A 27,787-nucleotide genomic window follows, 5' to 3' on the forward strand; every position below is an offset into this window, starting at 1 on the left:
GGCACTCGCCACATCAATCATCCGTGGTCACTAACTGCTCCGATTACATGGCGGGCTTCGATCTTCATCTGCCGTTCATGCACTGTAATACAGCTCTTCTCATCAGCCTCTATCCAAACGAGGTACCTAGATGCAACATATCATCGCACTCTAGTGGGCCGATCCGACAGACGTCAGTGTGAGCGGCAGGAGACGCTGTCGAGTCAGCATCGTCGGGTCCTACATTCCAATGTGCTATACGTGCTACCGGTGCAACGGTTCTGCACTACCGCTGGAATGGTGAGGTGGCGCGACCAACTCCGTTTGAATCGCATTCTGATACATTTTCCTGAGCTGATATATTGGCATAGTTTCTCCCGCCTGCGCAGACCGACGGGACCATCAAGAATGCGTGGCGGCTTACCGGATACTACCTAGATTCGTTGTGCCCTAGTCAAGGCCCTGCCGATATAAAGCTGTCACTGTACCGTCTTGTTTCCGCCAACCAGCACCATGTCGTCGCTGCCTCTGTTCACGGTCTTGATCCTTGATCTCGGAGATGTTCTCTTCACTTGGTCTCCAGACACGAAGACTCGCGTTGCACGCCGCCTCCTGAGGGATATGCTGTCCTCTGAGACGTGGAAGGCCTATGAGCGCGGCCGCCTATCCCAGGAGGACTGCTACTCGCGTCTCGCCGCCGACTTCTCGATTCACGTAGACGACATCGCGTCGGCTCTCCAGAAAGCTCAGGAATCGCTGCGTGTCAATACGCAGCTGGCAGACCTCATCAGGGAGCTGAAGGCGTCCGACGATGCCTTGCAGGTCTACGCCATGAGCAACATATCCATCCCCGATTATAACGTCGTACGCCAGATGCCTTTGGACTGGGCGATCTTCGACGAGGTGTTCCCGTCTGGGCTCATCGGTGAACGCAAGCCCGACAAGGCTATCTACGAGCACCTCGTCGCCAAGACAGGCATTGACCCCCGGTATGCTGTTTTCGTCGACGATAAACCGGAGAACGTCTCCACCGCGCGTTCCCTTGGGATGCACGGGGTCGTCTTCGACTCCCTCGACAAGGTCAGCACGACTTTGCGAGAGCTGTTCTTAGGTCCACTGCGAGGGGCGTACCGCTACTTGCGGGCGAACGCTGGTGCCCTGGACTCCGTGACAGACAACGGTCATATCTGCAAGGAGAACTTCGCACAGCTGATGATATTGGAAGTGCTCGGCGACGAGTAAGTGCTGAGCACCGAGCTTCGCAATTTGAGGCACTCACGTAGCTGCCACAGGTCATTGATAGCTTACTCCGAAGCACCGTTTATATGGAACTTCTTCCGAGGTGAGCTTATACTGCAAGACATATGACACCACTAATCTATATCTCATTTGATAGGGAAACCTTTGTTCTACGACACCTTTCCTGACGATTTTGATACAACCGCTCTCGCCTTGACTGTGCTTGAACGGGACCCTGACCTGCTCGCAAAAGTCATGGATGAAATGTTGCATTGGACCGATGATAGAGGGCTCCTCTTTGTGAGATCTTTCTGCGAACAACAGCTGCTCAGCCCTGACGTACTTTGCAGATGTATCACGACAAGACTCGGCGTCGTATTGACCCCTACGTGAATATCAATATTCTTGTGCTTTTCTTCCGACACCGTCGCGGAAGAGAACTGGCCCGCGCCCTCGACTGGGTCATCGAAGTGCTCGACCAGCGCGGCTACATGAACGGATCGAGGTACTACACATCGCCGGACACGTATCTGTACTTCATGAGCCGCCTCCTCGCTTGTCCCTTTGACGAGAGCCTGCAAGACCGAGCGATGCCAATATTCGTGGACCGCGTGAAGGAACGCGTGGGTGTTCCCGGAGAGCCGATAGACCTCGCCATGCGGGTGATAGTCTGTTGCAGACTTGGGATCAACGACGAGGTCGACCTCAAGAAATTGATCGCGGCGCAGCTCTGTGATGGAGGCTGGAGTGAGGGATGGTTGTACAAATACGGAATCTCTGGCGTGAAGATTGGGAATCGAGGTTTGACGACTGCACTCGCTGTCCACGCCATCCAGCTAGCTTCCAAGTAGATCATATCGCCCTTGTAACACAGGTGAGTGTGTTGCTCCCCTTTATGCCAAGACACTCATGTTCTTGCGCAGTGATACATTGTCAATGCATGTCATTCTCAAGCTCACGCAGCTGTCCAGCCCAGCGACATTCGAGTAGAACGTTCTCGACGGTCAGAGATATAATAAACATTGTAGTTCTGTATTTAGCGACAACGGATCAGCTCCTGATGCGTCCGTAAAACATCTTGATTCCTTGGTCCCAGACACGGCCGGACCGGCCTCAATCGTCTTTGTGACATCCTTTGATAACAGGTCAGCGTCATGGGCGTTCCGGTGTTCATGCGATGACGGCGCTGGTAAGTAGGACCTAACCAGTGAACAAAACAGTCTGCTGTATCGTGCCACGGGGAAAACAGCGCGTTAGATGATTAATCAGACATGCCATTCGTCTATGACAGTCAAGTGCATACGATCCTGCGACACATACTCCCGAGCTCGGACAAGTTTCCAGCTGAGCAGACCCGAACTCGGGACGTCACGCCGGAGACCGCGGATTATGCATTCATGATCGGTCTGCGTTCCGCGCTTCGCGCCCCGAACGGACACGTCAGATGTGGATGACACTGGATGTCGACCAGTCTACTTATACGGTCATCGACCCTTGCCATTTGAAGCTTGGCTTATACCGCCTGAGACTTGCTGCAGTGCTGCGCTGTATCAGTCAGCGCCACGGCATGTCCTAGTCGTTAGCTGACAGACATCGCGCGCGTGACGGTGTTTACAGCACGGGTCACTCACCTTGAGTGTACGCAACGAATTTACCCCGCCCCGTATGTACAATGCACTATGCCAGACACCATTGAGACGCTGCTAGCGTGGTGGGCAAAATGGAACAGTCACCTAGGAGAGTAAAAACTGCTAGCTTCGCAGTCATTGCCATCGGACGTGACACCTACTGGCGTCCGGCAGAATTGCCGTAGGTTTGCGCGCCCACAGATGTCATCACGACCAAGTTAAGACCAAGTCGTATGTCAAATGGCGACAACCTGCGACGTAATACTGTAATGTTTCGAATATAGCGGAAGGCGCAGTCACATACACGGCTTGTACACGGCTGCAGCGAACTCAACTTGTGCTGCTTTGAGAGTCGATGCTTACGGACAAGCGTTACGGTACTGGTCTCTTGTCCCTTGCTCATCCCTGTCGCAACCCGTTCACCAGTGAACGGTTGGGCAAAGCTCCCATGATGAGACAGACGTCGAGCGGTCACCCGTACGGTACGACTCGGATACAACTGGACTTCCCGATCTCGAGTTCTGGAGGCCGGCTGTTCAATAACGCTGAGCCCGTCGCCTTTCGCATGTTGTCGCATCGAAGGAATGTTGGTAGCCGGGACAAGCGCGTCAGGCAGGAGCGTTCGTTGCAGGGAACGTGTTCGATTGCTTCAAAACATACATGACTGCAGCATAAAATATGTCACGCTGGCAGGTAGGCTACTCACGTAGCGTTTTCCTTGCGTATCGTACCAGCGGGATACACTAGAGAACGTTATATGCCGAACCGAGCAAGTGCGGTCCAGCATAGACATCAGTATACCCCTCGCAGGAGCGACTCGTGACGAATCATCAAACTCACTGATAGAGGATCCAATAGTAGAAGACACCGGCATGAAAGGGTAGCAGATCGCATAGTTAAATATGGTCAACTCCCCTTGCTTCGCTCTATATCAGTACAGAAGCGATCGATTCTGAGGCCAGTTCGACAACACACTCACCAAACTCAAGTATATCGGCACTCTTCTACATGACATATTGTGCGATGCATGAAAAGTTATCAAGATGCGATGCCAGCAACTGATCAACAAGCGACGAAGGGCATTGATGCGATTGAGGCTCGATAGGCAAGACTCGCGCCAGGCGCGCGGAGAAGGGCTCTTTGCCTGCACCGTCGTCCTCTCAGCAGCGCACGGAGGTCGAAGCTGGCGATAGCAATTCAGTTGGACGATGTTCGCGCGTCCCGGGCCGCAGAAGGCCTGCTACTATCGATGCGGGGCCACGGTGAATGCTGAAGCAACGTAATAAAGCAACATGGGCTCGCTCAGCTGCACGACGAGCGTGACGGCCACGACGAGCAGGCTGAGCGCTGCGAGCTGCGCAACAATTGCAAGGCAGGGAGATGGTGGACGTTCGAGAGAGAGGAGCGTGTCGGAGTCCGGTATTCCCCAGGCCGCAGACGCGTGGCCGTAATGAGGGGTGTGCGCACCCGAAGCACATCTACCACGGACCTAACATGCTGCAGACCGTCTGAGCTGAGACAGCCTTTATTCGCAACTTCCTCGAGTGTCTGCACTCGCAGATAACACCGCTCTACACAGTTGAACCCGCACCACCACCGTCACCATTGATTCATACAGCGAGCGCAGTCCATCGCGGGTCACCTCGCCGCACCAGACACCAGCCCTGGACTCCCGTGATACCTCCCTGCCACAGCTCGTATCCTCGCCTCTGAACACTGCCCAACCGTCGAGGACACCGTCGCGGAGGACTAGCCTGATCCCATCCATCCGGCCGAGGTCTGAACTTGAGGAAGGCGACCCCGAGTCCTCGACTTCCCTCGTCCTCTCCTCCAGCCCAGCTCCTTTGTCTTATCTTCACCCGTCTGCTGGTATCGCGCGTAGCTCTCCCTCTGCGCCTGAGTCTCGCCGAGAAACCGATCCAGACTTCCGTCGCGCGAGTAAGCGGCAGAGGATCGACACCCAGGGCTCGTCTGCCTCATTCATCGAACGTTCCCTCCTCTCCCAAGACACGTCTTCGTCTTCCATCCCCCAATCCACCGCCATGAGACTTACAGAGCCTGACCAAGAATCCGCTGTGTCCGTTCAACTCGATACACAACCCGAAGCAGGACCCTCGTCTGTGGCAGGGAGCTCTAACGGGTATAACGGCTCTACTGCAAAGCAGAACGGCTACAGTAACTCCTACACAAATGGTCATTCAAAGGCGTCCCCCACGGACGCCACGAACGGAGGAGGTAGACTCGAGACGCAGACAACGTCCATCACAAAGGTGTCTTTGCCGGGATCGACACTATACGACGACTCATATGTGGACCGGGAGGAGTTTGTCAGGCTGATCATACAGAGCCTGAGGGACGTGGGTTACATGTGAGTGGCCACTATGCAGCTGCTCTATTCCCGCTAATGTCGTTCGCTTCCTAAGCGAGTCTGCTGCCACGCTGGAGGCTGAGTCAGGGTACACCATGGAGAGCCCCGAAGTCGCCGAGTTCAGACGGTGTATTCTGGACGCCGACTGGGCCCGGGCAAACGCTGCTTTGATGCGCCTCGGCGTCGCAGACGATGAGAGACTCTGGGTACGCTCAGACGTTCGTATGACGTCGTCACTACCATTGACGCGCATGTCCGTTCACAGGAGGCCAAGTTCCTCATCAGCCAACAGAAATACCTAGAATTGCTAGAGGCAAACAAGATCACCACTGCACTGCATGTACTGCGGAACGAGCTTGCGCCTATGAACGTAGACCCGGATCAATTACACGCGTTGTCGAGGTTTGTTTCATCCAATGACAATTGTCCGTCCGTCCATGCTGACGGTGTTGCAGTCTCATGATGTGTTCGGACCCTGAAGACCTGCGACAACGAGCAGGATGGGATGGCGCATCAGGTCATTCCAGACGACGCTTACTCGGCAACCTGCAACGTTCGTTCTCTGTCCTCCGCTATACTGTGTGGTCCTCACGTGCCGTTAACTACACAGGTTACATACCCTCATCTGTCATGATCCCTCAACGAAGATTTGCCACATTGCTCGACCAGGCCCGCGCATACCAGCAAAGCTTGTGCTTATACCACAATGCGCCATCGAATTCACGGACATTCTCCCTATATACCGATCATCTATGCGACAAGAACGCATTCCCTCGAGTCACGACAGCGATTCTGGAAGTTCATACAGACGAGGTATGGAATTTAGAGTGGAGCCACAGCGGGAACTTCCTCGCGTCAGCGAGCAAAGACAAGACAGCGATCATTTGGAGAGTCGAGGTAAATATAGTAACCAACTCTGTCTGTATGGACAAGATCAATGACCGGGCACTCTTTCCTCAGCATGACAAAGACCCGTCAATACGAGACATCTCGCCACAATTTATCCTACGCGATCATCCATATCCCGTGGGGTGTGTTGCATGGTCACTAGATGATTCGATACTGCTCACTTCCGCGGAGCATTTCATCAAGCTCTGGAATACCAGGGTGAGCACTTTTATCGTTTATGCTAACGCAGTATGGCTGAATGGTCTCCGTAGACTGGACTGTGTGTAAGGTCCCTGGAAGCACATACGGATGTCGTAACAGCATTGGCTTGGCTCCCCGACGGGTCCGGCTTTATCTCAGGCGGCCTTGACAGGAAGATTATACTCTGGGTACGCTCGGGTTTATGCTGCCTTACCATATCATTCTTCATTAATCTCGATCATATCCCAGGATGCCGATGGCAAGCAAAGAGACTCCTGGGGGCAGAGTCCCATCCGGGTCACTGACCTCACCGTCACCCCAGACTTCACGCGTCTGGTTGCTGTCGGCATGTACGATGTTCCCGCCAGTGGGCCGGGTGTCACAGCCACACCTGAGAACGGAAACCAGTCCGGAGCAGGGCGAAGCGCTGAGAACCGGGTGATCGTGTACGACCTATTGACGAAGCAACCACAACTGTAAGTGCTTCCGAAGCTACAGGGGAGCACCCGCTAACGGCCGAACTCGACTGTTTCCGCGCTTAGATTCATCCCGGTAGACGGGGAATTGACGAGCGTGGAGGTCTCCGACGACTCGCGGTATGCACTCATCAACCGTGCTCCCGAGGCCAACGCTCCATGTGTACGTATATACACGTCTATCCCCCGTCACGGCCTCCTGTCTAACTCTCATGACAGGAGATCCACCTGTGGGATCTCGAATCGGAGCGTGTAGCGCGGAGATATCTGGGCCATAAACAATCTAAGCATGTCATCAGAAGCTGCTTCGGTGGTGTCGATGGGACCTTCGTCGCTAGTGGCAGCGAAGGTATGTTTGTCACTACCGTACCCAGCCTGAAGCTATGCTGACGCCGGGCCGTGTGCCCTGCGTGTTACAGACGCAATCGTGTATATTTGGCATCGTGATACAGGGACCCTGCTGGAGGCACTGCCTGGCCACGGTCCGGGGAGTGTTAACTCGGTCGCCTGGAACCCGCAGAACGAGCGGATGTTCGCCTCGTGCTCCGATGATCATACCATTCGGATATGGGAGGCGCCACCGACGAACATCATGGGCGTTCCAGATGCCGAGGAACACTCACGACAGGCACATGAAGCGGATGGTAAGGGGAAGGGGAAGAGCCGCGAGCGATGGGACGGCCAAGCTACAGGCACCAGCTACGGACTTGGGTCCAGTTCTGGCTCAACACTGCTCTGAGGACATCGCAACTTTCACGCTTGTACGGTAGGTCGCATGTGTTGAGTATCGCTTCTACCTTGCACATAAAGTCACGACAGTCATTTGCCATCATACTCGACTTTTCTTGCATCATACTCGTTGCATATCGCTCTGTTTAATTGCCACGCTCACGTCCACTTGCACATGATGATATCTCCCTTTGCATATAGAACTGTAAACGCGTATGAACTAACATGTACATTTACCGACCTGATACCTGGATGAAGCTGAATGAATGAGAATATGGACAGACCGACACAGAATGACACGCTAAGCAAAGTCGCGTCTGTGGCGTGTGACATTAGTGCGACGCGTCGCAGTTCCCACGATCGGCAGAAGCCCGCTGTAGTTCGCTGAGCCGCACCGTCGCCATCCTACTTATCCTCCTACGTCCACGCACTCAGCTGGCTATAGGGTACCCTATTTGATCCCGGTATAAATCTGATTAAAACATTAGACTGGCGAGCTTTTTGTCAAGTTCCCCGCATTGGGCCTTGAGCCGGCCCTAGACAGCTTGAGGTGCGGTCCCGGTCGTACGGGCAGTTGATCCAAGTGGCGTACACAATCCACCTAAACGAGCTACCCTGGAGACGCACCTTGTGTATCAAGTGTCGGTGCGCTAACCACTTCTGTCTGAATTGCGAAGCTTATTCAGTCTCTTGTCCGAGCTCACCGATGACTCGTATCATATCCTTTGCTCAGGAACGAGGCCCGATAAATTGAATGGTACTCCCGTGTTTTGCAAATATGCACATCCTGACTTCTCAGACATTCCACATACTGTGCGCACGAGACGCAATGATCAAGGGCGATGTGCGACATCGGCCCTTGTTGTCCGATACAGTGAGTGCCTTGTACCACCTCCCAGCGCGGTTTAGTATCGCAGAGACGTACGAAATGATCTTACTGCGGCTGACATTCCCCAACATGCTCGGTGGGTCCTTGGCATTATGCTTGTGGCAAACCCTGATGGAATGTTCTTCCGAAGGCTTGATGTTACATATGAATACCCTATGCACACATCTCCTGGTGTAGATAGTGCGGGTTTCCCGGTTACGTCCGCTAGAAGCGTCGGCTTGCGGATCCATTGCGTGGTAGTCGAATTCAGGGCCGTAGATGAGTCTTCTGTTTATTGTGAGTAGCGGACAGAGTTTTGCGAACTGGCGGGCTCATACTCCACATGACGATGCGGTCATTGTGATATACAGCACGATGAAAATCGTCCCACCTGTATGTCTCCTTTATCTAGTCCTCTTCATCAAGCGTGCGCCTGCTCTTTGACAGGCTTGCGGCCGTCGACATACCGCTGAAGCTGCGTTCTGAAATTACCCCTACTACGGTTCAGCCATTCACGGGCGATCCTTGTATCTCTGCCCATTGCGGTCGACTTGTTCTCGGGTTCAGATGCTCTACTTGCGGCATACTTTACTCAGATCGCGGTTACTACCCTGGCCCGGCCTATCCCCAGCCCATCCTTCTGAAACACGGCACTGGCAGGGTTCGTACGTGCCAAAAATTGCCGCACCATTTCCTAAACCGAAGCCGAGACCCAACCCGCCCGACAGCGACTGTATGTGGTCGCAGCGCACATGTTCAGGGTTTATGACACAATTCCGTTCGGCTGAATGACAGCGCATGAATGCGACCATCCTGACGACATGGCCCTCATTCGTAATAGCTGGCCACTGCGGAGATGGTGTTGTTCATGGCTAATTTTATCGTATCAGTGACCTTTTGGCGCTCGGTGAACTAACTCGAACACCAGTGCGATACGTCTACGGCTACTATTGCAGAAGGTAGAGGCCCGGGACGGTTTGGTCGACACTTTCACTGGCAGTAGTCTCTTTGTCATGAGCTACTTGTGCAGGCTCCATACACTACGCTAACGGACAACAGGCCAGAATGGGAAAGGATCGTCTCCTGGTGTCCTTGGGGAACGAGCCTGAGGTGCGATATTCACGGCATCGCTGCACCGGCTCAATCAGACCTGGCCTAGGCGCGAATGGTGTTGTATTACGTCGTCCTTGTAAGGTCTAGATCATGTATGCCACACCGCCTCCTGGTGTGCAAGGCCAGCCTAGGGATACCTTCCCTCTGGTTCTTTCTTAGTGTCGAAGTGACAGAACCCTGTACGCGCCGCAATGCCAATTTACCTAACTAACCAAGAATCCCAGGGCTGCCTGAGCCAGCCAACGCCAGCTATTCATAACGCCTCATGCGCCCGCTTCGCAGCTTACATCTCTAGCTGCGGGATCGAAATTCGATAGTTCCCATCGCCGATTAAGTTACATGAGGGGAACCTTTGGATACAACTGGAAAACGCCTCTAGTGATACTGACGGTGTGTACAATGCAGGAATCCCATTGGAGATGTTGATCCTCCAAAACCCCAAGCGTGATTGCGAATACAGGACATGTCGACTGGGTGATGATATGGATGATGCGATGTGGAGTGCAGTGTAGATCCAATGGTAGTATAGCGGCTGAACAAGTAATATACTCAAGTCCGTGTGGCATTGCGTGAGGAAGGAAGTTGCGAAGAAGCACGATGCTTCGGCATGAATATCGACGCCGTGGGATCTTTCTTTGCCGGGGTAGTTTTTGCGATGACAGAACGCGGCAGCGGGGAGTGACATGCAGCGGGCGGTGACATAGAGGGTGGACTACAGCGCATCTCGAAAGCAGACGCCGGTGTAGACGGGAGAGTAGTGTCTCTCATCGCGGGCGGCGAGCCAGAAGCTGGGGTATGACGAACGGCTACTGTCGTTACTGTTACGCGACTGCCAGTGCGGCGACTTGGAGGCGCAGAACTGCCTGAAGGGGTTGACTGGATCGCGGATGACGACGAGCCCATTGGACGCTTGACCATAGGCACGGATGGAGCCGCACGAGAACTCTTGGCTTTCATGGGGATCATAGGCGTGCCGTAAATACCCTGCTGCATGCGCACTGCCTCTGATCGAGTCCTTTGTAGAAGGGTCTTTGGTTGATATGCTGCACCCCCTGCCGACATGGAGTCTCAGTACAACGCGAGCTGGCAAGTCGGAATGCAGTCACATACAGGGTCGGCCGCGTTTGGCGGGCGGCAATCTGTCAGTGAGCTTTATCTGTGTTTCTTTCTTGCGGTCGTCAGCTTCCCGGCGGATTGTCCGCAAGCGCGACTTGAGCTCTTCGAATCGTTGAGCCTCCATCTCTTGCAGAGCCTGCCAAGACCCAGTAATAATGAGCACATGGCAGGAGAGACATAACGAACTGCTCACGAAGTATTGGTCGCGCCACGATTCCGGTTCTGGACCTTGGTATGTGTCGGATTTCTGGGCGGCTCTCATAGAGGTTCTGAGACACAGCCCCTTCCAAAGTTCTAGGACTGCAATAAGCTGCGATATTCGCTAGCAGATTTTCTGGAGTGCGCACCTCCTGTCTCCGGCTCAATGTCCTGATGACAACATGACAACAAACGATCAACACAGCGATCGTAAAGATTGTGAAGGACGTACTGGGCTTGTATGCTCTAACCGGAGCAACGTTTCGGCGGAGCAATTCTCAAGTATGGGCTCAACCAAGTCGTACCGCATACCGCTCACAGTATATATAGCTACCTTTGAGTTAGACCTCTTCGCTATGTCGTCAAGTGCAGGACCTACAGTCAACATGATTTGATGCCACTGTCCCGTACCCTGGTCAGTTTGTCCCTGGATAATCCATGCGAACTAGACTACATCGGGAATCTGCTCACCTCGCTGGCAAAGTTGTACAAGAGTTGGGATTCTCCCAGTGGGCCGTTCTGACTGCATCTTGCGCCACCCGACCTGGGCTGGTCGACCGTACCGTCGTTCGCTTCGACAGATGGGTGGTGTGGTCAATGTAGCAGCGCGTGGCTGCGTGTCGGATGCATTCCGGCGGTGGCGTACGTATCAAACGGTCCACGTGCACCCCTGCGTCTGCCGAGACTTCCTGTTCGGGAAACAACCAAGTTACTTAATATTGGGACTGAATATTCTGATGTTTTCCCCTACCAGCTCGGCCCATGCCTATTGAGGGACGGTGATTCGTCCCGAGGCTTGTCCAACTGGCCATCATATTCTAGCGATCGAACTTTACTATATCTCGGTGCCGATGGCGACGCACTGGCGTGCTCCTTGAAACGAGGCCCAGCCGTCGGTCTGAACCCTGTGTCAAAAGAGGGCGAGGCGCGTGTAGCCCGAGTAGGCCAAGGGGCAGTACGACAGCTGCTGCCCGCGACTTGTCCGAAAAAAACGAACGGCGCAGTCATGAGTTTTCCGATCGTTGGGCTTCGGACGGCAACCATCTCCCGATTTACTTCGGTCATTCATTTGCTCCCAATTCAATTGGCCATCTCCTTCGAACACGCAAGCCGAAGCCTTGCGTGCAAAGTCTTGTGTACAATCCATTAAATCTCTCATCACCACGGACTTGTCCGGTCAAGAGCTGCTTTGCGTGATGCCTATGACTGAACGGGGGACCAGCAAATGCCATCGCAGCTATTTGACATCGAATGATATCTAGCGCATTACTGTGTGTCTAGATAGACGAAGGTTGGCAATGTCTTTGTTGGGACGACGGCGTGGAACCGACGTCTGTACCCCGGCTAACGTCTGGGCGACTGATGAGCCCTATTCTATCGGATCTGGGATGCCTCTGGGCAAAGCTGGAACTGCTGCCCGGCGCGCCAGCGATCCGTCCCTGGTGAGCGCTCAGTGCCTCAAACTATCCCCAACTCATAGGCTTAGACCAGCCGTGTCAAATTTAGTCACGTATGCATCCCGGATACGCAATGGGTGCACAGGAGCTGCCGTAACCTTACCTTTCACGGTAGTCGGGCGCAATGACAAAATCGGTGTCATTATTCGCGCGAACGTTTGGGATCTATAGCGCTAAGGTCAGGCGCACTGTATGTTATGGTGTCGCACTAACCACCGAAATGCAGCAGGTGGTGAATGATATAAGGCCGCAGTGTTCGTCGGCTTGGAGCAGCTATCGCCGCCTACTGTGACTTCGTCAAAACTGTCTGACTGGCCCATGTTCTACGACCCCGCCAACGACGTCCAACGCCCCACTCACCCTCGCTTGCACCTTCGTGACGTCCGGGACGCGCATACGGTATTCGAGGCCGTGCGCCTTGGGTTACTGAAGCGGGCCCAGCGCCGTTTGAACGATACAGAACGCTCGACATTCATCCAGTCGGGCGCGGTGTTCGTTTGGGAGGAGAGCGAGGAGGACACAGGTCTGAAGCGATGGACAGACGGCCGGATCTGGAGCCAGTCACGGATGCGCGAAGTGAGTGCTCTCTTGCGTCATCCGACCGTCTTCTGTCAATTATTGACCAGGTCGCATCCAGCCCTACCTATTTTACGACGAGAAGTTATCTCAAGATGAACCTGACCCTCCGAGCGGACAATCGTCCAGGTAAACTGCGAGGGAACCGGAGGCGCTTACGGAAGCTGACATGGCACGTTGACAGGTCAACATTCCGTTTCGTGGAAGGACCTTCGAGGACGTGGAGCTCGTCAGCGCAATCGCACTACGAGCGTAGCGACCACCATCCGACAGGCCTTGTGAAACAGGCTTACTCTGCATGGGTGCTGACCGCCCCTAATACCCGCCCGCGCAAATGGCATTTGACGGCGTATTTCACCTATTCTGATTTGCCCAGCATTCCAACGGTCGACCACGATCCGACATTGCGCAATGTCACGGTGCCACAGGGCGTCTACAGGAGTGGAAAGTCTAGGACGAGGAACCCTGATGCGGGTCCCGTTCCGTACTCCTTGCCTGCACTTCAATCGGCGACTCACTCGTTACCAGGGCGTCCGGGTACACCTGTCATTTTGCCACCACCGAACCCGGATGCCGCTGGTGGACAGGGAGACCATAGCCCGCGTCGTGCACACCCGCGTCGCGCAGAGGATGAGAGGATGATTCGTATGCTGAACTCTCAACCTTTCTAAAGGGCGCAATCGGACACTCGAAGACACTGTTACGAGTTCATATTGATTAGTTCTGTCCTCTCTTTCCCATGGAGACTTGGATATTATTTTATCCTCATACCGAAAAGTACGGCCTTGAAGTATACTGGACGTAGCCGAGTCGCCCTACTGTACATTTTGGTAATTGAGCCTTACATGGGATCGGACTGAAGTGGCATAATTACTTACGCAGATGACAGAAGCGCGGAGGTAACTCTTTGTCAGTCCTCCTCGTCAGACGCGTCATTCTCCACTTGTTCTGCTCTTTCCTGGGCTCTCATCGCCCCGACGAGATCATCCGACTGTCCTTTCTGAGCTGACAATCGCTGCCCTGTAAGCCAGTGTGAGTTCAGCATCCGATCGGAGTGTCACAACTACCAACGGATGAGCGTATGTATCGCTTCTTGCGTCTTGCGCTCCAATCGTGCGAGCTTCTTCTCCATTTCCCGTTTCAGGTCCCAGTTCGGCCGCTTCGGCGCAATGTTGAATAAGTCCTGCGCAGCACGTCAGACGCGTTGGACACATATGCTCCCGGAGACGCTAACCAAATCCTGAGCTCTTCGTTGCTCGTCTTCCGCGATAATGGCCTCTGCCATGCCTTCTACTCTCTTTTCCACTGTGTCCTCCATGTGGACCTCATCTTCACGGGTGTGCTTCTTCAGTGTACGGCTTTCCGGATCAAAGGTTCTGTGCTTGATGACAGCCTCTGCGGATTCACTGACGACAAGAGCGGGTGTTAGATAAACGTATGCCATGCCGAAGGTCTGGCTCACCCTTCGTCCACGGCATCTCCAGCTTTCCTCTTTCGGAGAGCTACGAGCCGCGCCTTGCGGGCTTCGGACGCATCTGCGAGTGACATTTTGCGGACACGCGGTGTGGAGGAGCGTCAAGGTTGGGAGAGAACACAAACCCAAACTTGGTTCATGTTAAAGCGGCACCTAATTTGGCAGTGCCGCGGGGTATGGGTGCTGCTGACTAAGCACCCTAGAGTCGATCTATTGGGCGCTTCCGGTGGCTCGGAGAACTTCTTGACCAACGCGCTGCTAGCGATTTCACGTCTATGCTTCCTGCATTAGTCTAGACCTCTCCTGCACAGCTTCGACACAACGCGGACGCGTTGGTGATGTACGCTGTGTGGCGACACTCGTGCTTGAAAGCTCTCGAGAGATACGCGGCATGTGTAGGACGGTCATGGGATGTGTCTGCCAGGAGAGGCCTCGCCACGTCGGTCGTTCGTTACGCTGCTTCTAGGGAGCCCATGCGCATGGAGGAATACCCATCTGATCTCATTCGGTACAGTTCTACAATCACTGGTGTGTGATAAGTGAGTTCTGAATCTGATCAGGAATTTTTCGATAATTGCCCACATCGGTACGTTGGATACCATCCGTTGACCGGAGAGAAGGGCTGGAAACTCAGGTCGCCCCATTCGCTAGATCATGGTAAATCGACGTTAGCGGACAGGTAAGTGAGCTACGCCAAGCCAATGAATGTTACTGACACATCGGTAGATTGCTTGAGGTCCGTTGCTTCCGCCGGCCTCATTCTGTTTGGAAGCTAAGAATTGATGTCGGGGCAAAGCTGACAGGCACGATCGACAAGCGGCAGAAGGGTCTGAACAAGCAAGTCCTAGACAAGCTGAAGGTTGAGCGGGAACGCGGTATCACAGGTCCGTGTCCAGGTATAAACACCGAGATGTATCACGCTGAATGTGCTAACTAGTGAAGGCGCAAACGGCGAGGTAAAGCAATCATGCACTGTATGGTGTTATACCGCTCACGAGGTTCTCCAGCATGATTCACAAGTTTGCCGGCCATCATTACCTCCTTAACTTGATTGACACGCCCGTGCGCAATTCCGCTGACAGGCTACGTTGGACTAGAAGCTAATCACAGATACCAGGGACATGTCGATTTCGCCTGGGAGGTCTCGCGCTCCCTAGCTGCCTGCCAAGGAGCTTTACTGCTGGTTGATGCGACACAGGGCATACAAGCGCAGTCGATCTCCGTCTTCCATAATGCCAGGGAGCGGGGCCTTAAGATCATCCCCGTGCTGAACAAGGTACCCGTTTCCTAGTACCGAGGTCCCCGTTTCTCTGCTAACAATATTGACGCAGATAGACCTCCCCGCCGCACAGCCGGACATCATCGCCGCCCAAGTACAATCCACGTTCGGTATAGATCCTGCCGAATGCATCCAGATATCTGCCAAAACCGGTATGGGCGTCGAGAAGGTCCTGCAGGCCATCATTGATCGAATTCCCGCACCCTCTGGCGACGAGTCTGCACCACTGAAAGCCTTGCTATTTGACTCATTGTACGTATTATAACTCCAGCATGGTTACACCGTGAGTTCTGACGGCTGTGCAGGTATGACAAGTACCGCGGCGTCATCTCGCTCGTCAGCATCCAGGGAGGCGTTCTGAAGAAGGGAGACAAGATCGCATCATGTCATACACGTAAGAAGTATGACGTCGTGGAAGTGGGCATCATGCACCCTGAGGAGGTGCCCACCACTTCTTTGCGGCCGGGACAAGTGGGGTACATCGCATGCAACATGAAGGAATCCTCAGAAGGTCCGTAAGTGGCAATTGATTGAGAGACGCACGACCTGAATTTCTACAGCGCATGTTGGGGACACGCTTCATCGCGCCGGCGAGCCCGTTGAATCCATGCCTGGTTTCAAGCTTGCTAAGGCTATGGTCTACGCTGGAGTTTACCCGGTGGACAGCAACGACTTCTTGAAGATGGAGGAATCCATTAAGAGGGTACCGTAACATCTGTTACATCTTTATGAAGGGAGAACTCACAGAGTGCTCTGTCAGTTAATTCTGACTGACCGTAGCGTCGAAATTAGCCGTGAATCTTCCACTGCTCTAGGACAAGGCCTCCGTCTGGGTTTCCTGGGTACATTGCATATGGATGTCTTTCGGCAACGGCTCGAGGACGAACATGACGCTAACGTCATCATCACCGCGCCGACTGTGCCATACAAAGGTAAGTGTGGAATATACCTCGTCAGTTGTCATGCAATCATAACTCAAGCAACTCAGTCGTATATGGGGATCGTTCTGGGAACCGTACAGAAATTGTCAGCAACCCTACCAATTTCCCAGATATCACGGATTCAACGGCTCGAGTCAAGGAGATACTTGAACCTATTGTCAATGCCTCCATCATTGTGCCGGAAGGTCGGATTCTTCGAACTCACACATGCTTCGTCCGCTAGCTCACACGTCGTCCCCAGAGTACCTCGGGGATATGATGGACCTATGTTTCAGCCACCGAGGAGAAAACCTCGACCATCGCTACCTTGATGTCACCGGAAGCGCGTCTTCACGTATCATGATGACTTGCACATTGCCCTTGACTGAAATCGTCACGGACTTCTACGACAAACTCAAGAGCCGTAGTTCCGGGTTCGCAAGTTTTGAGTGAGTAGTTTCACCACCTGGCGTCTGTCACGGCGTCTCAACGTCTCCTCGGCAGTTATGAAGACGCTGGGTACCAGAAGAGCAATATGGTCAAGATGACTTTCCTGCTCAATAACAAGCCAGTGGACGCTCTCGCGCTTATTGTGCATCGGTCAAACGAACAAGAGGTCGGTCGGCAATGGGTCAAGAAGCTCCGTGCGTCGTGCTCAACTGTATAGTTCAGTGATCGAATACAGTAGCTGAATTATCACCTCATAGACAAGATCATTCCTCGGCAGCTGTTTGAAGTCCCCATTCAAGCCGCAGTAGGGAGACGTATTGTCGCGCGTGAAACGCTATCCGCCTTGCGCGCAGACGTCACGGCAGGACTCTATGGCGGTGGGCAGTGTCCCATAAATTTGACGTGCTGGCGGCTGATGTCGGATTGACGTGCACTAGGACATTACGAGCGCAAGCTCAAGCACTTGGAGAATCAGAAGGAGAGCAAGAGGCAGATGAAACGGGTTGGGAGCATTGATCTCCCGCAAGAAGCATTCCTCGATATGTTGCGGACGAAAAAGTCATAGGCTGCGTCTGTTTGACCGCAGCCCCGCATTCGTTATTTCTGCCCCGCCTACTAGACAGAGGCGTCCGTCGTTGGCCATTGGTGATGGTGGCTTGCCGACGCGCTCCGATAGCGGATACTTGACAAATGTGACCAGCGCCTTGCTTAGTATCGGAAGAGCTACAGTCAACCAGGAGCACGTAGCGTCTGATGTGATGTCAAGACGGTATGGAGATGTGTCGGGTGTGCCGGTGGAATGGTCAGTTGTCAATATATTCAATGACGTCCAAGTTCCGTGGCGTGCAGATGGATCGCAGGCAGCCAAGGCGCGGACCTGCGCGTCTGGGAGCGCGCCGACGAACTTGTTGACCGGCTTGCCACCGCGGAAGGCGGTACGGAAGACGGACGTTGTAGTCGGCCGCCACTCCCAACTCGGTATCGGTGTCCATGGTGATGAGGCCTGAGGCCTGAAGTCTATGTTACCGGTCTCTGTTGAGCTACCGTGACACAAGATGGGACGTGCCTGTGGTCATGATGATGTGCGTCGTTTCACAATGTCTTCCTTCGTAAGTCTCCCCACTCACTGTAGATTCTCATATACGTCCGTAGGAATCGAATGATTATGGCGTGCGGTTCATGCAGACGCAGTCCAGTGTAGACGGGCGAATCTAGACCTACAGCGAAACATTCGAACGCGGTTACAGTGCCATACACTCCCAGAGAATATTCAGTATTCGAGATGACCATGGCCTCCCACGACGTCGACGCGACGCGGTGCCCCGCTCAGGGTAGAGTGTCATGTGGTTGCTATGGGCCATACTACGGGCACGCTAAGTGGCGCGCGGGGACACCAAAAACCTCCGAAGTGTAAGTCCCTCTGCTAATTCTCGACCGTCTGTTGGAGCGGTCTTCCCCATCTTCACGCTACTCAGCCCAATTGATCGCTAATGAAACGATGCCGGCTTTTAACAGAACAGACTTAATGTTGGCAACGCTCGTCCTCAGGCTCACGGTGGGTCCCCATGCCTCATGATGCCCCCTATATATGCTGTCACCAACGCACACTGACGTCCTATAAATTCTAGTCTATCGCGCACATCCCGGCTTGTCCGTCGTAACTTAGTGGATATGTCGGGTGGACCGGTCGTGACGGGCGACAGAATCAAACACCACGCTCAATGAAAGGCGCTCGCTATATTACCTAGTGACCTGTATACGTTAGGCTGTGATGTAAAGTTCCGCGATGGTGGTGATGAGAACGTCGAGTTTCGGTCGCCAGGTAAGTAACATGGTCTGTGTTGACAGTGTATCATCGGGTCTTAAATCATTCTCGAGCAGGTCCAGTGGCTTTTTGTCTGAGGACTCTCGTGCAGAAATACCCATCGTGGTCGATGAACTGGCAGACAACATTTGCAACTCCCCCTTCAAGCAACACCAATTAGGCGATTCTCATATCGTTCCTGTGTCCACAAGCACTATGTTGTTCGACATACTAGTATTCGCTCTACCTTTGTTGATCTATGCCGCACCGGTGAAGGGAAAAACTCAGACCGGTGTGCGTCCCTCCGAGGACCCGCGGGTCTCATAACACAGCCAATGAGACCATCGACATGGATGCAGTCGCAGCCGGGTGCAGCATTACGGATGTATGTCGCGCTGCCGAACCACAGCCTCGCCAGCGATCATGTACTGAATCGGACCATTTGCGTCATTCTCACAGCAGGAACGGCGGCAGGAAAACCGCGCTGACAGAGCAGCGGGCCACTCCAATGACACTGGCTCCGAGTGCAAACCCAACTCGCCTGCTCCAGAGTATGACGGCCCACAACGCGATGAAGGCATCACTGCAGAAGAAAAAGGGTCATCCGGCTGCATCATTGGCATTGGCCTCCTACTTCAGCCTCTCAACGTGGTGTCCCATGGCGGTGAATGCAAAGTCTCAACATACATCTGTTCACTGACATGCGTAGGCGCACCGTGTATACTTGCCCCTCGTGCAGCAGCAAAGACACTGTATGATGCCATGGGCATCCCGAGCCTGAACGTAACGCACTTCGACTTCGGAGGGTCTAACGGGCACAAGCTCCCGTACGACGACAAACAACGTGGCATCATGGTACCGCATACATTCATTGTTTTATCCTCCTACTTGGCCGACTCTGATCTATCCGAACTTGAAGAGAATGCTACGGGATCATCATCGGCACTGATGATCTCAGTGATGTGATGTCTGACGATGGAGTACAACTTCAAGCTTCAAGTTGGATCCTTGATACCGAGTCAGTACGAGTTCGCTCCACTGTCGTCCAGCCATTGTGCAGTGACTCTGGGATACTGACATCATGTTGTGCCGCAGTTCCTTGAAGGGTGTTTCCACGAAATCCATCAAACTGCAGCACCGGCCCCGAAGTGGATTTTGCCGCATTTAGGTTCTTATCAACATGAAGGTCCATCAGGATCTCATTGTATGCACCCATCGCATTTATCTTGTAGAGATAACAGAAAGGTAACGTCAACTTATGAATAGGCCGTAATGGTCGACAACGAGGGACACCTTTTACAAGTCGCCCACTGGTCCAGGAGGCCGGGACAATCATTATACTGTATAATCTACTGTAACGGGTGAAGATCATTGTGAAGACAACCTCCAGGTTTATTCGCGGAGATCTCATGGTAGGCATATAATGTCGCCTCCATCCTAAGGCCGTTGACGTGCATGCAACATCATCTGCCTTGCGCGCAGACGTCACGGCAGGACAATGGCGGTGAGTAGCGTCCCGCCATTTGTCATCCGGGCGACTGATGTCGGATTGACGTGCACTATGACATTGCGAGCGTAAGCTCAAGCACCTAGAGAACCAGAAGGAGAATAAGAGGCGGACGGGTGGGCAGCGTCTTCGATGTGTTGGGGGACGAAATTGGCATAGGCTGCGTCAGTCTGACCGCAGCCCCGCTATCGTGATTCTGTCATGCCCCACCTAGCAGATGCAGGCACTCGCCGCTGGCCACCGATCGCGGTAGCTTGCCACCGCGCCCCGATAGCGGATGCTTGACAAGCGTGTGCACTGCCAGCGCCTTACTCAGTATCGGTAGAGCTACAGTACACCGGAAGCGTATAGCGTGTGATGACGGAATAGAGATGTGTCGAACGTGCCGGCGTGGTGCTGAACTGACATCGTCAATGAAACGTACAAGTTTCGAGGTGTTCAGAGGGACCGTAGAAAGGCGCGGACCTGCGCCTCTGGAAGCGCGCCAACGAACTTGTTGACCGGCTTGCCATCTCGGAAGGCCACGACAGTGGGTAACCCGCGGATCTGTGAAACGTTGTCCGATTAGCGACGGGCTGGTGGCATGCAAGAGGGACGGACGTTGTGCTCGGCCGCCAGTTCCATCTCAGTATCGGTGTCCACGGTGACAAGGTCTACGCCAGCGCCGCTCGCTGTTTGGACTTCGGGATCCGTAGCGATGTTCTCGAGGATGGGTGAGAGCATCTTGCATGGGTTACACCAACTGTTCGAGAGCAGCCGCGGAGAACATGCCGTGTAAACGCGGTGGTCGCGCGGAGTAGGAAGGCAGCTCACTCGGCATAGAAGTCTACGAGAACGACTTTGTCCTCATTCGACACTGCCTTCTTGAACGTCTGTGTGCGAAGGCGTTCGGAGATGCGGTGGGTCAGACGGTAGTAGACGCGGAAGAACATGTATGAGTTGACAAACCTCGGCGTTGGCGTTGTGGAAGATCTGCTCGCGCCTGAGCGTCGAGTGCAATGAGCGAACCTGTGTCCTCGACGGGCGAAGGGCCGCGGTCACTGTTCGACTTGCGAGGCGGGTGGCAGACATAGTGAGGATAAGTGTATGGTTGTTGAAGAACGCGGCAGGACGACGTCAGTGCCACTGCCCAACCACTGCCCGAGCTTGTGCGAGGTCGTCTCCATATGGAAGCTCCGATTTCTACGGGCGGCAAGGTCTCGGGCAGAGCCCGGCTTGCCGTAAACGGACGAGAGCGGAAGCCGGCTGACTCTGCGCTCGCTGACAGTTCATCCGCGCACTGCCTTGATATTCATGGAGGTTCGCTCAATCGATGAAGTACGGCGGCTCGTATATAAGGTGTGAGGGGTGAGCTCATGAGCGCTCTGGATTACCCCTCGTTCTAACTTCTCTCTCACCATTTATCTTTATCGCGAGGGAGAGGCCAACGATCCAACAAGTCCCAGGTAAGTAATGCCCGAAAGTCCTACTACCAACGGAAGAACTGAAGCGTTCGCAGTACTTTCTGTTAGTTGTTCCGTCAGTCATGGCCCCCAGCGCAACTTACATCAACGGGCACCAAGAGTCCGTCCTGCGCTCTCACAAATGGCGCACCGCAGAGAATTCCGCGGCGTACCTCCTCCCGCACATCAAGCCGGGGATGCGTATCCTGGACGTCGGGTGCGGCCCAGGGACCATCAGCGTTGACTTCGCCCAGCGCGTCCCACAGGGGCACGTCATCGGCCTCGAGTACAGCCCGGAGGTCCTCGTCGACGCACGCACGACTGCCGCAGCGCACGGCGTCTCCAATATCGAGTTCGTCGTCGGCGACATCCACGCGCTCGACTTCCCCGACGGGACGTTCGACATCGTGCACGCGCACCAGGTGCTCCAGCACATCAGCGACCCCGTCGGCGCCCTGCGCGAGATGAAGCGCGTCGCGAAGCCCGGCGGCTTCGTCGCCACGCGCGAGGGTGACTTCAGCACCATGACGTGGTTCCCCGAGAACGATGCGCTCGTCGAGTGGCGCGAGCTGCACATGCGCGTTGGGCGCGCGCTCGGCGGCGAGCCCAACGCGGGCCGCAGGCTCGTGTCGTGGGCCATCCAGGCTGGTTTCGCGCGCAAGGACATCACGGCTACGTCTACCAGCTATTGCTATAGCGAGCCGGAGGACAGGGCGTGGTGGAGTGTTATGTGGCAGGATCGTATCCTCGGATCGTCCTTTCCCCAGCGCGCCCTTGACGGCGGGCACGCTACTCAAGCGGACTTGGAGAGGCTGGCTCAGGCCTGGCGCAAGTGGGGCGAGCAGGAGGACGGTTGGTTTGCATTCCTGCACGGCGAGGTGTTGTGCCGTGTGTAATTTCCGTCCAAACATCGCTTGAGTGTCCTCGACGACATCGAGAGACTCGAGACACGGTACGTACTGGGCTATTCTTGATATAGCACCTCAGTGACTGATTCGAGGCGTATTAATAGCGTATGTCTGGTCAGTCTCTAGGTGGACGAGCTTCTCACCACTGATAGACAGTTCAGCTGATGGCAGTCTCCGGGAACAGCAGCGGGATTCAATTGTCCGTGAGGCTTTCATGACTCAAAGCAGGCATAACCGAGGCGGAGGAGCCCGCGGTTGCTCAGTCGAATTCAATTGGCCATTTGCTGATTGGCAACGCAATCGACGGATCAAGGATGCCCCGAGCCACGCCCAATCAGCGTGTGGTCTAGGCTCTCTTGTGCAGTTCAACACTGCCAGCGACGATGCAGTTCAACATTGTTCGTCGAATAATAGTTCAACGCTGCCTCCCCCGAGCCTGCTGTCTGTAGTAGTACGCCGCGCTACTGTTGGTGGTGTCAAATGCGAGCAGACGACGATATGGCACAATAAGAGTGCCTGCTTGTCGAAAGGCACGGGTGTCGTTCTCGTGTAATCGTCCAATCACGGTGCGACTCAGCGCGGAAGTTGCAACAGCCTGCAACGGTTGCTCGCGCGATCGCGGGCAGCTGTTCGAAAGAAGGTTCGGAGTCTTGCCTTATCAGGGATGGATGGTACCTGCGCGTTGTCGCCAAGCCGACTCGTCTTCTGGCTCGCGGCTATAAAACATGAGTACGCGCCGGTCGCCTCTCCATTCCGCCCTCTTCCCCCGCATCCAGTCGGTCAGGTTTTAGCTCCCCGAGCAGGGTAAGTCCCCGACATGCCTTCTTACGCTCGACGTTACTCACGACGGTACTCCCAGTTCTCGATTAGTTCCAGTCGGCTCTAGACGTAGCTCGCTCGTGCACCTTCTTTCCATTTATTCTTAAGTCAAGTCCAAGATGCGCTTCTCTGCTATCGTCCCTGCTCTCCTGTCGGCTGGTGTCGCCCTGGGCGAGGTCATCACCGTTCAAGTCGGTGGCAACAACTCCCTGACCTACAGCCCCCCGAGGTATGCGTCTTGCCTGCACCCCGCATCCGCGATGATTTGCTGACAGATGATCTGCAGTGTGAACGCCACCGTCGGCGACACCATCATGTTCGAGTTGTATGTATTTTCTCGCGGTTGTCGCTATTCTTAGGGGATCCGCTGATGGGCGTCGCGCAGCATGGCCAAGAACCACACCGTCACCCAGTCGACGTTTGCCGATCCGTGCTCGCTCATGACCCTTGCGAACGGCAGCACCGGCGTCGACTCGGGCTTCATGCCCGTCGCGGCGAACTCCACCAGCTTCCCGACGTTCAGCTTCACCATCCAGAACGCGTCGGCGCCGCTTTGGTTCTACTGCAAGCAGACTGGGTAAGTGCCCTCATCACATCGCATCGCGCGCCGCAACTGATCAATTGTCCGCCGCCAGTCACTGCGCCAAGGGTATGGTCTTCGCCATCAACCCTACGGCGGCGAAGAGCTTCTCGGCCTTCCAGGCCGCTGCTGAGATGACCGGCTCCGGTTCCAACTCGTCGTCGATGGGTGGCTCCGGGTCGTCGTCTGGCTCTGGCTCTACCGGTGCTGGTGCTGGTGGAGGTGCGGCGAGCACCGCGTCCGGCACGGCCGGCTCCGCCTCGTCCACAACGGCGGCCAGCGGCGCGGGTGCTGTCCGCGTTGGCGGCGCTGCCTTCGTCCTGTCCATCGTGGGTCTCGTTGCCGGCCTGCTCTAGAGCCAGGCTTCCTTGGTTTCATGAACTCGGACTGAGCGCTTTCCTCTGGACTTGATTGACCTTCACGAAACTGTAGTGCTGTGCATGCTACGTTCCCCCCGCGCTGTCGCGTGGGCTTTCCTGTATTGCTACTTCCTACCGATCGTTAATACGGATACGAGGGGTTCACCGGTGAACAAAAGGCCACGCTGTGTGATGCGGGCCTTTGCATATTGCAGTGGGAGCTTTCGTTGTCCTGCTTCGTTGTCGTGGCGGTGAATTGTCCGCGCGATGCAGGCGTGGTGAGTACGGCGGTTCCGAAGGGGAGGCGCATTGATATTGCCACGTGCTCTGAATCGAGGAGGCGTCGGAGGTGATCTGACGATCTTTCCGCTCGCAACTGCCTGTGTCCGCGCCACAGCCTCTTTCCACTCATTCCGTCTATCCTTGTATATCCGTGCCATCGTTTCACCTTCCTTCCATTTCGCACTGCACAGAAATATCTTTGCAACAGGCCTCCAGCAGTTCATCGGACTCCCAACGGTGTCCGGTGATAATCATGGCCCATGGATGGACGAGTACTTTCCCTCGTTGCCAGAGGTGAGACAGCCCGGGAACTCCGAACATACTTCGCCCCGAATACAGACCACACACACAATTGACAGATCAACCGAGTCGCCATGCTCGAAGCTTCCGGGAACGGCACGATAAGGCTTTCCCTGGCATCCTCGTACAGCGCATATGGCATGGTCGACCCTTTCCACCGAGATGTTATGGTATGGTCGGGATGCACTTCCCCTCCGTGAGGTGTTCGGTGCAGCGACAGGTGTGGATTCGTCGATGAACCCGCATGGTCCTGTGGCCACGGATCGCGATAAGCCTCGTCCAGCGAGGACACGACGACGTTCATTCCATAGCGGCGCCCACAAGGTTCCATCTCCCGCTTGACGCGCATTTCTCCGGAATTGGTATGCAAAGTGGTTCATCTACATGCGGGGAACAGGGTCTCCCAAGAAAGCCATGCTGTCCATGGCTATTTCTGGCGGGGCGGTGGCGCGTCTGCCATGGCACGAGCTCATCGCTCAGTGTGTAGGCTTCGCGAACAGGTGCGGTGGCGACCGAGTTCAGCATGGAAATCGAATGCTTCGCATCGCGCATGCACTGCCCGGGGCTTGATCGCCATCCGGGTCCCGCAGAAGATGGGAACGGTGCGGCCGCCAAGGAGGCATATATAAACGACAACAGTCATGGTGCAGACCAACACTGGGTCAAGGTCGCCTGCTCCTCTCGCCCAAGTTCACCTCCCCGCATCAGCGTCGCCGCCCAGCAACCATGTTCTGCAAAGCATCTTTGCTCGCCGTCGCTCTCGCTCTGTTCGCTTCTGCGACGCCGGTCATGCACGAGACCGGTATCCGCATTCCCATCCGGAAGCGCAGCTTCCTGACCAAGGCCGATGGTACTGTCGACCGCGAGGCGCTCATCCGCGAGACGGTCCGGGTGAAGAAGTACGCGTATTGTCTATACGTCGAATTTGTGTGGAGAGGTACTGACGAGCCACGCCTCATCGCAGCAAGCACCGCCGTAACTTGATCACTATTGACCACAAGATCGGTCTCGCGAGCTACGCCAAGGGCGCGTACATCCCGCCCGTCGCCAAAGTCCCCTCGTCCGTGCAGAAGCGCCTCGAGGCCCGCCAGTCTGAGGCGCTCACTGACCAGGAGGGCGGCGCGGAATGGACGGGCACCATCACGATCGGCACGCCCCCGCAGTCGTTCATCATCGACTTCGACACGGGCTCGTCCGACCTTTGGGTCCCGTCGTCGTCTTGCAGCGGCTGCGACGCTGAGCACTCGTACTCGGCGTCCGAGTCGTCGACGTCGGAGGAGCAGAGCGGCACGTTCAAGATCGAGTACGGCGACGGCTCGGAGGCGTCTGGCCCCATCTACACTGATGATGGTAGGCGGATGGCAGTGAGGATGTGGACAGATGCTGATATGTTTATCTGCCCTTAGTCAGTGTTGCTGGTGTTGCCGTCACTGGCCAGACACTCTCTGCTGTGACGAGCGAGAGTGGGGACCTGGTTGGCGATGCCGCTGACGGTCTCATGGGCATGGCCTTCCCAGCCCTCTCTAACCTCGACGCGGTACGTCCTCACCTTCAACTGTCTGCTTAATCCCCACTGACCTCTGTCTAGGATCCCTACTTCTGGACCGCCATCGAGCAGAGTGTCGTCTCCTCTGGCGAGTTCAGCTTCTACCTCGCGGAGAGCGGCTCCGAGCTCTACATCGGCGGCTCGGACAGCTCCTTGTACTCAGGAGACCCCGAGTTCCACGACGTCAGCTCGAACTCGGGCTTCTGGCAGATCAGCGGTGCGAGCATCTCCATCAACGGCGAGACCGTCGCCTCGGGCTTTGATACCATCATCGACAGTGGTGAGTCGCTCACAGTTGTCTTAGTAAGACGAGTACTCAATGGGATGTGCAGGCACCACCCTCATGTATGGTCCGACTAGTGCCGTGAACACCATGTACGGCCAGGCCTCTGGTGCGGAGTCCCTCGGCAACGGCGACTTCGGCTTCTCGTGCTCGGACTTCCCGAAAGTCGAAGTCTCCTGGGGCGGCAACACGTTCGACATCTCTAACGCGTAAGTCCATCCTTGACCAGTGTCAATTCATTGTGCTCACACGCGATTCCCGTAGCTTCAACCTCGGCCAGGCTGAAAACGGTCTCTGCCAAGCGGCGCTTGCCGGCGAGGACCTCGGTCTTGGTGAGAACGTCTGGCTCTTCGGCGACACGTAAGCATCTGCGTCTTTTGCCACAGGCGAACTGTCATACTCATGCGGTCGTGTCCTTGCAGTGTCATGCAGAGCCTCTACACTATCTTCTCCGTCGATCAGAATGCTGTCGGTTTCGCTGAGCTTGCTTGATTTATTGTAGTGTCTGTCTGTATCCTCAGTGCCAGTATTGTAACAGTTGTCAGTGTGCAGTCAGTTGGACTTGTTGCACTTATGTACGTAGTGGCGGGCAATACATTCGATGTCATGCTGCTGAGGTCCGGCTATCAGCGTTCCAGCAGTGGCAGCACCGAGGGAAATGCTGGACCACCCAATGCTGGTCTATTGTCATCCATGCCTGGTCTTATGTAGTGTTGCAAACAGCGGGGTTGGTGAACGGGGAAGAACATATATCAAGTTGAACTCTTCTCCATTGATACTGGAGTCCCGGGTTCAGAGCAGGTGTACCGTGTATTGAAGGCTTGAGCTTCAGATCCGCCCCGGTGGTACTAGATCATGCCGGTGTCAGATCATGGGCCAAAGCCATTACTGCACTGCAGCTCTGCGCATTTCGCATACCTGTATTGTTGTGCTCAGACCTGGAGGGGAAAAGGAGTCGTCGACTTGAGTCCTACAGTACTTGGGACCCGGCGGACTCC

General features: G+C 55.0%; 10 protein-coding genes across 10 annotated transcripts; 7 read left to right on the top strand and 3 right to left on the bottom strand.

The window, feature by feature from the left end:
• The first annotated feature begins 218 nt into the window (after positions 1 to 218).
• C8Q71DRAFT_247558 (Haloacid dehalogenase-like hydrolase-domain-containing protein) lies at positions 219 to 2,304 on the top strand. Its single transcript, XM_047917285.1, has 6 exons — positions 219 to 279; positions 351 to 1,217; positions 1,272 to 1,321; positions 1,376 to 1,518; positions 1,569 to 2,092; positions 2,142 to 2,304. The coding sequence occupies exons 2-5, from the start codon at positions 493 to 495 to the stop codon at positions 2,067 to 2,069; spliced, it is 1,419 nt and encodes a 472-aa protein (XP_047775776.1). The 5' UTR covers positions 219 to 279; positions 351 to 492; the 3' UTR covers positions 2,070 to 2,092; positions 2,142 to 2,304.
• A 2,584-nt stretch (positions 2,305 to 4,888) lies between these two features.
• Positions 4,889 to 7,796, top strand: C8Q71DRAFT_878797 (WD40 repeat-like protein; the record flags this gene model as incomplete). The annotated part of the gene is made up of 11 exons (XM_047928447.1): positions 4,889 to 5,214; positions 5,270 to 5,420; positions 5,480 to 5,616; positions 5,670 to 5,767; positions 5,825 to 6,111; positions 6,175 to 6,321; positions 6,375 to 6,491; positions 6,553 to 6,779; positions 6,846 to 6,942; positions 6,999 to 7,128; positions 7,199 to 7,796. The coding sequence occupies 11 exons, from the start codon at positions 4,889 to 4,891 to the stop codon at positions 7,516 to 7,518; spliced, it is 2,037 nt and encodes a 678-aa protein (XP_047775777.1). The 3' UTR covers positions 7,519 to 7,796.
• A 1,985-nt stretch (positions 7,797 to 9,781) lies between these two features.
• C8Q71DRAFT_775974 (RNA polymerase II transcription factor SIII subunit A-domain-containing protein) lies at positions 9,782 to 11,572 on the bottom strand. Its single transcript, XM_047924638.1, has 8 exons — positions 11,555 to 11,572; positions 11,275 to 11,492; positions 11,183 to 11,203; positions 11,036 to 11,133; positions 10,953 to 10,974; positions 10,799 to 10,899; positions 10,600 to 10,741; positions 9,782 to 10,541 (listed from the first exon to the last, which is right to left on the bottom strand). Exons 2-8 carry the CDS (start codon positions 11,330 to 11,332, stop codon positions 10,039 to 10,041), a joined length of 945 nt encoding a protein of 314 aa, XP_047775778.1. The 5' UTR covers positions 11,333 to 11,492; positions 11,555 to 11,572; the 3' UTR covers positions 9,782 to 10,038.
• A 1,006-nt stretch (positions 11,573 to 12,578) lies between these two features.
• On the top strand, positions 12,579 to 13,507 carry C8Q71DRAFT_798493 (Gti1/Pac2 family-domain-containing protein; the record flags this gene model as incomplete). The annotated part of the gene is made up of 3 exons (XM_047925816.1): positions 12,579 to 12,836; positions 12,898 to 12,965; positions 13,021 to 13,507. The coding sequence occupies 3 exons, from the start codon at positions 12,579 to 12,581 to the stop codon at positions 13,505 to 13,507; spliced, it is 813 nt and encodes a 270-aa protein (XP_047775779.1).
• A 75-nt stretch (positions 13,508 to 13,582) lies between these two features.
• Positions 13,583 to 14,520, bottom strand: C8Q71DRAFT_247708 (cwf18 pre-mRNA splicing factor-domain-containing protein). The gene is made up of 5 exons (XM_047917286.1): positions 14,299 to 14,520; positions 14,071 to 14,242; positions 13,908 to 14,019; positions 13,715 to 13,856; positions 13,583 to 13,654 (listed from the first exon to the last, which is right to left on the bottom strand). The coding sequence occupies exons 1-4, from the start codon at positions 14,382 to 14,384 to the stop codon at positions 13,747 to 13,749; spliced, it is 480 nt and encodes a 159-aa protein (XP_047775780.1). The 5' UTR covers positions 14,385 to 14,520; the 3' UTR covers positions 13,583 to 13,654; positions 13,715 to 13,746.
• A 263-nt stretch (positions 14,521 to 14,783) lies between these two features.
• Positions 14,784 to 17,524, top strand: C8Q71DRAFT_860772 (translation factor GUF1, mitochondrial; the record flags this gene model as incomplete). Its single annotated transcript, XM_047927826.1, has 16 exons — positions 14,784 to 14,818; positions 14,871 to 14,896; positions 14,962 to 14,989; positions 15,037 to 15,194; positions 15,248 to 15,266; positions 15,318 to 15,372; positions 15,428 to 15,586; positions 15,642 to 15,841; positions 15,895 to 16,100; positions 16,150 to 16,292; positions 16,350 to 16,521; positions 16,578 to 16,715; positions 16,772 to 16,958; positions 17,014 to 17,153; positions 17,217 to 17,336; positions 17,397 to 17,524. The coding sequence occupies 16 exons, from the start codon at positions 14,784 to 14,786 to the stop codon at positions 17,522 to 17,524; spliced, it is 1,914 nt and encodes a 637-aa protein (XP_047775781.1).
• A 2,771-nt stretch (positions 17,525 to 20,295) lies between these two features.
• Positions 20,296 to 21,486, bottom strand: C8Q71DRAFT_775990 (thioredoxin-like protein). The gene is made up of 3 exons (XM_047924639.1): positions 21,084 to 21,486; positions 20,871 to 21,012; positions 20,296 to 20,816 (listed from the first exon to the last, which is right to left on the bottom strand). Exons 1-3 carry the CDS (start codon positions 21,200 to 21,202, stop codon positions 20,709 to 20,711), a joined length of 369 nt encoding a protein of 122 aa, XP_047775782.1. The 5' UTR covers positions 21,203 to 21,486; the 3' UTR covers positions 20,296 to 20,708.
• Positions 21,487 to 21,511: 25 nt separating this feature from the next.
• C8Q71DRAFT_248441 (S-adenosyl-L-methionine-dependent methyltransferase) lies at positions 21,512 to 23,092 on the top strand. Its single transcript, XM_047917287.1, has 4 exons — positions 21,512 to 21,715; positions 21,782 to 22,664; positions 22,725 to 22,734; positions 22,805 to 23,092. The coding sequence occupies exon 2, from the start codon at positions 21,796 to 21,798 to the stop codon at positions 22,606 to 22,608; it is 813 nt and encodes a 270-aa protein (XP_047775783.1). The 5' UTR covers positions 21,512 to 21,715; positions 21,782 to 21,795; the 3' UTR covers positions 22,609 to 22,664; positions 22,725 to 22,734; positions 22,805 to 23,092.
• Positions 23,093 to 23,377: 285 nt separating this feature from the next.
• On the top strand, positions 23,378 to 24,556 carry C8Q71DRAFT_775997 (Cupredoxin). Its single transcript, XM_047924640.1, has 5 exons — positions 23,378 to 23,424; positions 23,480 to 23,668; positions 23,726 to 23,764; positions 23,825 to 24,016; positions 24,075 to 24,556. Exons 2-5 carry the CDS (start codon positions 23,559 to 23,561, stop codon positions 24,373 to 24,375), a joined length of 642 nt encoding a protein of 213 aa, XP_047775784.1. The 5' UTR covers positions 23,378 to 23,424; positions 23,480 to 23,558; the 3' UTR covers positions 24,376 to 24,556.
• Positions 24,557 to 25,513: 957 nt separating this feature from the next.
• C8Q71DRAFT_248488 (aspartic peptidase domain-containing protein) lies at positions 25,514 to 27,364 on the top strand. Its single transcript, XM_047917288.1, has 7 exons — positions 25,514 to 25,859; positions 25,925 to 26,310; positions 26,367 to 26,497; positions 26,549 to 26,786; positions 26,839 to 26,998; positions 27,054 to 27,149; positions 27,212 to 27,364. The coding sequence occupies exons 1-7, from the start codon at positions 25,687 to 25,689 to the stop codon at positions 27,279 to 27,281; spliced, it is 1,254 nt and encodes a 417-aa protein (XP_047775785.1). The 5' UTR covers positions 25,514 to 25,686; the 3' UTR covers positions 27,282 to 27,364.
• Positions 27,365 to 27,787: the final 423 nt, after the last annotated feature.

The sequence above is a fragment of the Rhodofomes roseus genome, assembly GCF_022264815.1.
Source record: "Rhodofomes roseus strain CIRM-BRFM 1785 chromosome Unknown C8Q71scaffold_20, whole genome shotgun sequence".
NCBI lineage: Eukaryota > Fungi > Basidiomycota > Agaricomycetes > Polyporales > Fomitopsidaceae > Rhodofomes > Rhodofomes roseus.